This window comes from Theobroma cacao, chromosome 6 (assembly GCF_000208745.1).
Source record: "Theobroma cacao cultivar B97-61/B2 chromosome 6, Criollo_cocoa_genome_V2, whole genome shotgun sequence".
NCBI classification, from domain to species: Eukaryota; Viridiplantae; Streptophyta; class Magnoliopsida; order Malvales; family Malvaceae; genus Theobroma; species Theobroma cacao.
In genome coordinates this window covers 25,316,876-25,327,691 of record NC_030855.1, presented here as the reverse complement: position 1 = coordinate 25,327,691, position 10,816 = coordinate 25,316,876, and the positions used below count along the sequence as shown (strand labels likewise).

The window sequence follows — 10,816 nt, the reverse complement described above, 5'->3', positions numbered from 1 at the left end:
ACTTATCTTTATTAAACCCTTTTTTTTCTTTTTTTTATATGCGAAAATTAATGTATTGTTGCTTTTAAACAGAACAAAGGTGGGTATACCTTGCCTTGTTTGTTGGCAGAGTTTAGCACATGTTCTCCTTAATTGTTTGTTCATACAACTAATTTACATGGGTTGGGCCTACTCCTATGTTCCTTACCAACCTGGGACGACATTCAGTAGGAAAGAGCTTTGCTTATGATATAGGGCAAGAGCAGATAGGGTAGATGGTCAAAGAGATTCATATGGCTAGCTCCAACTAGTTGGCATCAAGGCTTTATGCAGGATTCTGTGCTTTTTGTTGCTTTTGCCTGTGAACTGCAGTATCATTCATACGTCTAATGATAGGTAGCTAAATTGCTGCAGAAGTTAAACTTAGATCCCTCAATTTCTGAACGTAAACATCGATGTAGTTGTACACATTGATAATGGCATGACTGCCGTACCTTGCGTTAGGAACCAAGGCTAGAATTCAAGGCCAACAACATGCCAATTGTTTCTTGAAAAGGAAAAGAGTGCCTAGTTTTCAACATTCAGGCATGCACTGCCATGGGGGAGTACTGCTGTCACTGCTTTTTTATCAGCACAACATTCTCCAATGGCAGCATTTGAATGATTTGAAAATTTGGTCGAGTATGGAGAGCACAGAAGGAAAATAAAGGGTCTAATATTGATGCTTCTTTCTTAGGCATTTTAAATAGTTTGCTTGCTTTCAGGTTTCAATAAAATCCTTTTAACTGAACGAAGTAACAGATCAGAAAGAATAAATGAATCTTTTTTGAAAAGACTGCTTTTAAGGGTTTGTTAAGACAAGACTCTGGCCCTCCCAGCAGTTCTGAAGGATGAAGCCTGAATGTTCATCTGTCAGTTTTGTTTCAGGCAGACATTTTGACTAAGCCAAGCATATAACAATATGTTTGCTTGCTATATATATATATATCATAGCCAAGAGAAGCAAGTGAAATTCATTCTTTGGCAGCCATGATTTTACCAGATACTGGCTAATACACCAATTTTAACTTAATCAAGCACCGGGGGAAGTGAGCAAGCACTAGCAGGACTTAGAATATCTTAATGGAAGCAAATTAAGGAGATTTAACATAGAAAGATGGGTAGAATGCTCTTCTATTTCAATTCAAAAACACATTGCAGTTCTCATTGTGCAAAGAGTTTTATACGCATTTGAGAATTACAATGCAAAAAAGTATCTTATCTGCATGATTTGTTCTTACACAAGCATATAGGAATGAATAAGGAAGTACTCATGAATTTTTATACCTACAAAGAAACACAATTGTTGGGAAAGAAGGAAGCGTTAAGTTCATTAGACTAAAGCATTGGCACCAGCAACAATCTCCAATATCTCTCCTGTGATTTTCGCTTGACGCTCCCTATTGTAGACAATAGACAAGGTCCTTCTCAATTCCACGGCATTATCAGTAGCATTGCTCATGGCACTCATCCTAGCAGCAAGCTCACTGGCTAACGACTCCTGCAAGGCCCTCAAAATCTGGCTGTTGAGATAGAGAGGCAACAAAGCATCAAGAATCTGAACTGGATCCTGCTCAAACTGCAAAATGGGAGAGAAATCCGCTGTCTCGGTCCTCACAACATCTCTCTCAACTGTCAGTTTCCCTTCCTTGGTTGTCAATCTGAAGAACTCATCCTCAGCAGCATCAACACAGACACCATTTATATCACAGATCTCTCCCCTTGGTGAGAGTGGGAGCAAAGTATGAATCACAGGATCAGACTTAACCAACGATACGAACTTGGTATACAAAAGCTCGACTTTATCAACTTCTTCACTAACAAAGAGTGAAAAAACATCGTCTGCAATTGCCTGAGCTTCTTTAGCTGTAGGGAGTGAAGTGCCCTCTAGAAACCTATCCACCGGAATATAAGGCCTACGTAGAAAATATGTATTACCCTTTTTCCCCACACTAATGACAGTATAATCAAGTCCAAGCTCCTTCAATTCTGCAATTCTTGATTCAGCTTTCTTGATGATATTATTGTTGAAACCTCCACAGAGACCACGATCACCAGTAACAACAACCAAGGCAACTTTTTTGACAGGCCTAACTTTTGTGAGAGGAACATCTATGTCTTCAGTTTGGAGTTGTTCATTAATGTTGTAGAGAACTTCTACCAGAGACTCAGAGAAAGGTCTGCCATTGACAACAGCTTCTTGTGCCCTCCTGACTTTAGCGGCAGCAACAAGCTTCATGGCTTCAGTGATCTTCTGTGTGTTCTTTACTGAATCAATACGTTCTCTAAGTTCACGGAGACCACAGTGAATTTGGGTTGCAGATGAGGATCTTGAAGGGTTAGGAGCTGAACTTTGAGAAGGAAGCTGAAAAGGGCTGATGAAAGAACGGAAAGAGAGTGAAGAGGTGTCAGAAAGAGATGGTTTTGAGGATACCCACATTGTCAGATTAGAGCAAGACATGGTGACAGTGGATTCTGGAGCTCTACAAAAAAGAGAATTACTCTAAAACAGAGCAAGAGGAAGAGCTTTTTCCTGTGTGGGTAGTTTAGTTTTGTACAAGACCAAACTGTTTTTGTCAAGTCTTATCTTTTCTCGTGTGTTGGAGAGTGGTTTCTGCCTATGGAGGGAATGAGTGGAAGGAGAGGCAGGGAGTGGATGAGGTTTTGGGATAAGGATTTTGACCGTTGGAGATTGCTCGGGACATGAATTTGATTCATTGCCTTTTCCACCATTGCATCCTGGTGGGACAGCCCCATCTGATGTGGCAAGTTCTGAGTGGGGGTATTTTAGATATTAGCTTGATAGGGTCCCCCAACTCTGACTGGTATATACGGCTCCATGAATTCAGATGCTCGATTCGCATGAAGTATTTACTTCTTGATGTCTCCATGTCAGCTGCAGGTAATTCTGGCCACAGCAGCCATGCTAGCTGTGCTCAACATCCATATAGGAACTACAGCTTCCATCGTTTATGTTTGAGTTAGTTAATCTCAAGTATGAAAAATTCCATCTTGTTATTCGAATTTGTACAATAAGGATTCAATGTAAATGGCAGAGGCTTCAGGCAGCAACAGGTTTTCCTCTAAGAAAATTTGGAGAAAAGATCAAAAGATCCAGCTTTCATCATCTAAATCTCTATCTATATTTCCATAGAAAAGATTGCAACATCTAGTGTACTGTAACCTCAAACAATAAGACGGGAAACAAACAAGATAAAGAAATTTCAAGGCCACACAATCAAGGGGCAGCAATACATTATCGGTCCAGATTTGTGCAGAATATCGACTTCAATTTAATAGGACACAACATCTGCATCAGAACTGGAATGCCTGTATTGGGTTCATTGCAGATCAGCGTTCCCAGATCCGTAACTTTCAATGTCTACGTTTTCTTTGAACCTATTAGAGCTCTTGGGTTGTATGAGAAGGGGAAGATGGGACAGAAAACAAAAGCCTGGACTTGAACTGTAACATGGCGAGAGGGGATTCTATCAAAAGGAAAATTCAAGAATTTAAGCCATCCTGGCCCCTGAATTCTTAGGATCTATACAATTCATAATCATATGCATGTCTAATCATAATAGTAGCATCCGTATCCGACATATGAACAAACAGAACCATCCTGACATATCTTGTTCTAGAACTTTGTTCTTGAGTAGGAAACTTCGCATGATAATACATACAATAGCATACCCAGACGGATGCACGCCACATCATATACCTTGCAAGTATGTATTTCTCATTAAGAAAAAGTTCTCAATTCTTCATTAGCTGATGACTGTAAAGTATAAGAACGAAAAATAGGTTAAGCCAACTGAGCCAACATGAGAATCAGAAAATATAAAAACTAAACTCTATTCTCCTCATTTTCTTCCGCAAGAAGGGGGCTAACAATAGCCTGGTATGTCTGTCTGTCAGGAATCACTCCTTTAAGCACCATGTAGTCGTGCAATTCAATCACTTCATCTGGACTACAATTCTTAGCAGAACAGGTAATGAGCATTGTATATGTTATAACATCAGGAACCAGGCCGTGTAGAAGCATTCTCTTCATTAGTTCTTTTGCTTGTTGAATGCACCCAAACTTGCAAAGAAAATTTATCAAAGTGTTGTAAGTTACTCTGTTCACTAACCCCCCTACCTTTCTCATCTCCAAGAACAAAGCAAATGCCTCATCAATATTACCACAGCCACAATAACCATTTATGAGAGTGTTATATGTTATGCCATCAGATAAACCCATACTCTGTAATGAATCTACCATCTGTCTTGCAACATCCACTGACATCTCCTTGCACAATCCATTGAGAATAGAGTTATAGATCACCATGTTGGGTCCTTCCTCCAACCTTGCCATTTCGTCATAAATCTGAACAGCACTTTCTATCTGCCCTTCCTTGCAGTATCTATCAATTAAAGCACCATATGTGACCAAGTCGGGAATTAAACCATGGATAAACATGCTACCTACAAGTTGCATGGCTCCTGCTAAATTATTACTTTTACAAAGGCAATTGATAAGAATATTATGTGAGAATGTGTCTTCAATCAGATTCATTTCTAGAACCTGCCGATGAAAATTAAAAGCTTGCACCACATATCCATGTCTGCAAAGCCCCTCAATGATAGTAGAGTAGGTGACGTTGTCCGGGCATACATTCTTGTCAATCATGTCAGCTAATACCGAAGAAGCTCCCTCTAAATCACCTTCCATGTAAAACCAATGGAGGATTGAGTTATAAACAACAGTATTAGGCATCAAGCCCCTTTCCGCCATTTCATCACACAATCTTAGTGCCTCCTCTAAGCACCCTTTTCGTGCATGACCATCTATTAAGGTTCCATAGGTCCTTACATCAGGCTCAAAACCTGCCTTAACCATGTCATTACAAACTTCTTCCACAAATGAAAATTTTCCTATTTTACAAAACCCATTAACGATAGAATTGTAAGTTACCAAATTCAGTGAAACAGAGTTTCCTGACATTACTCCCATCTTCCTGACAAGCTTCAAGGCAAGCTCTATGTCACCCATCCTACAAGCTCCATTTATTATCATGTTGAAAGTAACAACATTAGGCCAAATCCCACTCTTCAACATCCGATAAAAAGCAGAAATTGCTTCTAGTATTCTACATTCCTTACAAAGAGCATATATAACTAAGTTAAAAGTATTCACATTCTCAATATACCTGTAAGAAACCATTTCGTTATACACATTCCAAAATCTACCAATTTCATTTAACTTCAAAAGATGACTAAAGAAATTATTCCAAGCATGAATAGTAACAAAACGACCCTTCATTCTCAACTTCTTAACGACTGCATAAGCACCCTCAGTAGCCCCACACTGTGTGCAAGCTCTAACCAATGTATCAAAGACTGCTGGAAAGGAATCACACAATTCATAACTGTCCTCCAAACCATCCAAAACTTCCAATGGGGTCATGCCATTTACATGCATTAAATTCTCCAATAGAGTTATTGCATCATCAAATCGCCTCGACTTTACCAAGACATGAATTAGAGCACAACAGGATGCCAATGAGTGTGGAAAGCCTTTCTTCTCTCCAACCCAATTGTGAAACTCCAAGGCTAACTGAGGCGAGTTCTGAAACTCGCGAACGACACGACTCACCAATGCATCTGTAAGACTTGGGGACACTTGCTCCAAGAATTTCCATCTCCTACGTCTTAAGTTAACACAGATTGCTCTGAAGACAATGTCTTCACTACTTGGGTAAGAGAATTGCTTACCTACATGCAAACCCCGGCTGAAAAGACTTGTTCTTCTGGACAAAAAAGAGCTCAAAACCATTGAAATATCAATACCCAAATCATCAAATAGTCCTTATTTCTGTAACAAATAGTTAAAACAGATAAAACCCAGATCAAAGCAGCATCAGAAATATCTTCTTAATGTTACAGGATAGCATGAAACAAAACAAAGAAAGAGACGAACAGAAGTACGACCTTTTAAAGCTTCCTCCTCCTAAGAACAAAAACAGTGTCTTGGAGAAATGACGGCTGACTGACTCAGTGGTAAAATTTGTCGAGAAAGCATCGGCGAAAAACAGGGGAAGTGCTTTTCACTTTTCGCTTCCCCTTCTTTATTTTTATATATATATATATATATATATATATATATATATATATAAAAGAATGGGCTCCAAATGGGCCGTTAAATATGTGTCGGCATTGAGCTCATGGGCTTTCCAATCCAGGGTCGTTATTAGGCTTAGCTTGTCTAATAATAATAACCCAAATAAACAAAGATCTCAGAAGTAACATAGTATCACTCATGTTCATCACCTAGAAACGGATTAAACAGGTGAAAATAAGATAACAAAAATCAAGGAGTACACCCTTTAATCATTTCATCATATGCTTAATGTAACCGTTTGCTTCTGATCCAGACGCAATTTACCCTTCCAAAAATAATCTCTCATCCCAAAAGTATTTAACCAAACTATATGAAAAGAGATACACTATTATATACTTTCAACAGTCTGGAACTTATACATGGGGAGAATAAATAGCCCCAAGGTGCATACAGGAGGTATGCATATGATAATATGGCATAAAAATACTCCATCAAATTAATTATGAGTTATGACAGTTTGCATATCAAATGCAGTTGGCCTTCAAGCTTGTCTGGGCGGCGGCGGTGAATCCATGGTTCTGTTTTTAGAGAAATGTGGGGAGAGCGTTCCGTGGGGAAGGGATTGCTCAAAACATTGTCCATATAGTAGTGTGGATAGGTGGCATCGATTACCACAAACTGCATATCTTCAGATGGCTTCCAGTGCCTTTTTCTTTGATTGATGAACCAGATGTTTATTTGCTTCCGATCCAAACCAGTAGACTCAGAAAGGGCAAGCTTTTGAGACTCCTGTTAACGAGTGTAATATATTAAGCAAAGTTCTATATGAAAAAATTAAGAGGCAATTATAAGATTAAATCAAGAGCAATCTTGATAACAAGTTAATGACATGTGCCAAAGCCAAAGTTTCAAGTTAGCAGTGGTCCTTGTGTATGTGATCAAGTCTTGAATCATGGTGAACAGCTGATGCAAGTCTAAGAGGAGAAAATGTTGAGAAGCAACAGTCATCAAATGGGAGTAACATCTAAGGCACTGCAGGTGAAAGGTTTGAAAGGTTTTTAAAGTCCATATCTGGATCTTTGAAAGGTTCATGGTGAAACATAAAAAGAATAATGCAATGCAATCTCATTCATACAACAATAGACCAACCGCTTTGTCTGAGCTTATAATGCAGCTCAAAAATCATAACAAGTATAAGCTTATGGCAAACACTTTGAGAGGGAAGGTGGCTTGACAAGTTAGAATTAACATTGAGTAATGCAGAGCATAGGTCAGGGCGCAAAGTAGGCAGATAATAAAGGATAAAAATAGAAATGCAGAGAGACATCAACATCTACTGCCCAGAAATAGAAATTGCACATACCTCATCATCATCATAAGTTGTTCCTAGCAGCACTCCAGTTACATGCCAACCAGCTCCAGCTCCAAGCAAACCTTGTAAAACTATACAGCGAATAATAAGAATCCTTATAAGAAAATGCACCCCAACAGGACATAAGCACTCTATCTCCCATTCCCCTTGTTAGAAAGTTTCTAGGAAACCTGATCTAAGCATCAGCAAGAATCCTTAAACCTTCAATAAACCACCGCTCAACCAGCGTATAAATTAAAAAAAAAAGCAGCAATCATATGAACAAAGACAAAATCTATCTCCAAACAGCACAGTTGATGATGGCTTCTGGTTGTATATGCAGGTTAAGGGGGGGAACTTTTTGTTTTTCTTTTGTACCAGCTGGTTGGTGGATCTTTTTATGCCTTGTACAGGTTGTGGGCTGGGATTTTCTGGGTTATTACCAGTTGGTTGGGATTTCATGTGTATAGGAGAGTGTTGATGTGCAGTCTTGTGATTTTGATGTACAGGGGATAGGTTTGGTTCGGTTTAGCGACTATAGGAGTGAACTCTGTAAGAAGATTTTGCCCTGTTTTACACTAAACTCCACAGAGGTGGTTTTCCTCTGTTCCTAACTACATATGAATTTTCACAAAAGTAAAAATAAAAATAGCAAAGTAAAGCCAAAGCAATTTCAAATCTTCAACTTTGTACTTTCATAATGCGATCAGAACATTGTTCTTTCAAATTAAGACAGACAGAGAGAAACTTGCGGTAGTAGTGAGGAGGTACGTCACGTGATGGAGCACGTGAAGGGGTTAGGGTTTTAAGAGAGGCTATCCTCCGCCATGACCGAGCAGTTCTTGCTAGTCGCTCCAAAAGCGCCATTAAAGAGAAGTATCGTCTTTCTCAGCCTCTCTTCTCTCGTGTTTGTTTCAAAGCGTCAAGCAGAATGAAATAGAAATAAAAATAAAAATAAAAAAATGTAAGAGTCCTTATCTTAATTTAATATAATTTACGTCTAAATTTAAATATACATAATTAAATTTAAAAATTCTGATTTGAAAAAACATTAGATGGGATAGAATTCAAATTGAAACAAAACTGTAGGTGAAGGAGCTCATAATCTAAATATACATAAACAAGATAGGAGGATCTGTTTGAAAAGATTTTTACAAACAAATCCCGTTGGGAGTCCATCTCTAGCATATGTGCCCATTTGGCTTATACTAATGTTATAAATCTAGTGTTTGCCTTCTATTGTAGTGTTCTTATCCTACTAGAAGAGTGGAATTTTTTAAAATTCCTATAAATCGAATTAAAGTTTGTAGAGAGTTCTTTTAGTTAGGCAAAAAGGACTTGTTGCAATGAGTGAATCGAGCAGTAAAGAGAAAGATTATAGCAGTCTTTGAAGTGTAAATACTTTGAGTGGTAGGAGAGGAAGACTGGAGCAGCCCTTTGAAGCGTAAGTGCTTTAGGTAGAAGGTGGTGAATGATGAGAAAATGTGGAAGAAGCGACAGATTACTACGAATGGGAAAGGTTGAATAGAAAGACCGTTTAGAGGAGTCTAGAGAGAACTTTCAGGGTAATCTCTGCTGGATGCTTAAGGATTTCTCATTGCCTTCCAATTTTCAAAGCCCTCATATTTATACTGAACAAAAGCACTTTCTTAGAAGTAATTAGAAGAGCACGTTCAATCATCAGAGAACGTACTTGTCACGAAAGAGTAAAATGGTTAAAATGGTTTAAGAGATATTAAAAGAATGATCGTGTAGTTTGGTAGAGGGTGTAAGTTTTACAAAATGGAGTAGTGGCACTTGATAGTGCGCCACTTGTGTTCTTAAGAAACAAGGAAAGATCAAGGAGTAAACCACATGTACTTTAAGGAAAGATTAAGAAGAAGCCATCTTAACTATCTTTATATCTGAGCCACCAAACCAAGCTTTCTAGAACATCCCAAATGTGAAGAAAACTCTTGAACCCTGCCACTTGTTCTAAGTTACTTTCACTTTCTTATATAAATAGTTTTCCAGAATTGGGCATTTACAGAGTTCAAGGGGAGACTGGAAGTGTGGATTGAATAAAATGCGAACAAATGTTTAAAAATGACCTTTTAGTTTATCCCTCAAACTATCAACTTTAAGCTTTTAGTTCATCTCTCAAATCAATAAATCAACTATAAGCTTTTAGTTCATCTCTCAAATCAATCACCTGTAAAAAAATACCCTCAAATCAACAAAACAACTGTAAAAAAGTATCAATTATAAGCTTTTAGTTCATCCCTCAAATCAATCAACTATTGTAAAAAGGTATAGAAAGTAATGGCAAAGAAAGTAATGAAAATGTTTGTCTCTCATCAACTACTTCTCCGATTTCTTGGTTTGCTCGGTCTGCTTTTTTTTAGTCTACAAAGGCTAGTCTTATTTTAAAATCAATTCAAATAATGTATTTGGATTCATAACAAGTAATAATCATAAGACTACCAAAAAATAGAAATTGCACAAACCTTGCCACCAAAATATGTTTTTAACGCTGCAGCTCCAAGAAAACCAAATATAATAACGGGAGATAAGGTTGGTGCAGCATTCACCATCTTTAGCTCCAATCTAAAAGTAAATTTTGAGCAGGATCCTGCATATGCCAACACATATATACATATAAAACCAATTGTATTACAGATATTTAGGTTCAAAGTATGTTTCTTTTAAGGGTGTACCTAAATTTGTACATAACTTTCGAGACAAACCACCTTGCATGAAAATACAAACAAAAGGTTTCAAGGTGACTAAAAGAACATAGAAAGAAAAGCAGCTCCAAGTCAAAGATAACAAGGTAAGAAAAGTAAATTTACAGCATGCCCATACTGCAAAAAAACTAACCCCTATGAGAAATATTGTTAGTTTAGACCTAATATTAAATGTAGAAGTCGTAACCAATTAGGTCATGTAGAAAAAGTATGCAAAAATAAGGATACTCAACAAAACCAGTTAGCTAAAGGATTAGAGGAAGCTAAGATAATAAAAAAATTGTTGTTTATGGCATCGGGGCCAAAATGGGAAAGTCATATAAAACCTAGTTAATTGATAATGCTCGTTCAAGCCACATATCACCTAATGCATCCTTGTTCACCACAATTGATCAAAATCAATGTGCAAGGATAGAAATTGGGAATGGAGAGTTTTTGGAGGCCATTGGTAGATGAACAGTTGTTGTTTCAACATCTAATGGAACCAGGTATGTTTCAAATGTCTTTCTAGTGCCTCAAGTATGTCAAAACTTACTTAGTGTTGTCAAATGATTGATAATGACTATATCTTGATGTTTAAAAACAAAGAATGCACTATCATTGAGCCTTCAGGCAATG

The 10,816-nt window shown here is 37.7% G+C and overlaps 2 protein-coding genes and 1 long non-coding RNA gene across 3 annotated transcripts; all 3 read right to left on the bottom strand.

The window, feature by feature from the left end:
* LOC18597153 (ATP synthase gamma chain, chloroplastic) lies at positions 1,129-2,644 on the bottom strand. Its single transcript, XM_007026021.2, has one exon. It carries the CDS (start codon positions 2,477-2,479, stop codon positions 1,352-1,354), a length of 1,128 nt encoding a protein of 375 aa, XP_007026083.1. The 5' UTR covers positions 2,480-2,644; the 3' UTR covers positions 1,129-1,351.
* Positions 3,083-6,101, bottom strand: LOC108660448 (pentatricopeptide repeat-containing protein At1g11710, mitochondrial). The gene is made up of 2 exons (XM_018123642.1): positions 5,992-6,101; positions 3,083-5,875 (listed from the first exon to the last, which is right to left on the bottom strand). The coding sequence occupies exon 2, from the start codon at positions 5,834-5,836 to the stop codon at positions 3,866-3,868; it is 1,971 nt and encodes a 656-aa protein (XP_017979131.1). The 5' UTR covers positions 5,837-5,875; positions 5,992-6,101; the 3' UTR covers positions 3,083-3,865.
* On the bottom strand, positions 6,493-8,403 carry LOC18597152. The gene is made up of 2 exons (XR_001928341.1): positions 7,485-8,403; positions 6,493-6,910 (listed from the first exon to the last, which is right to left on the bottom strand). It is a non-coding gene; the product is annotated as an uncharacterized LOC18597152 (long non-coding RNA).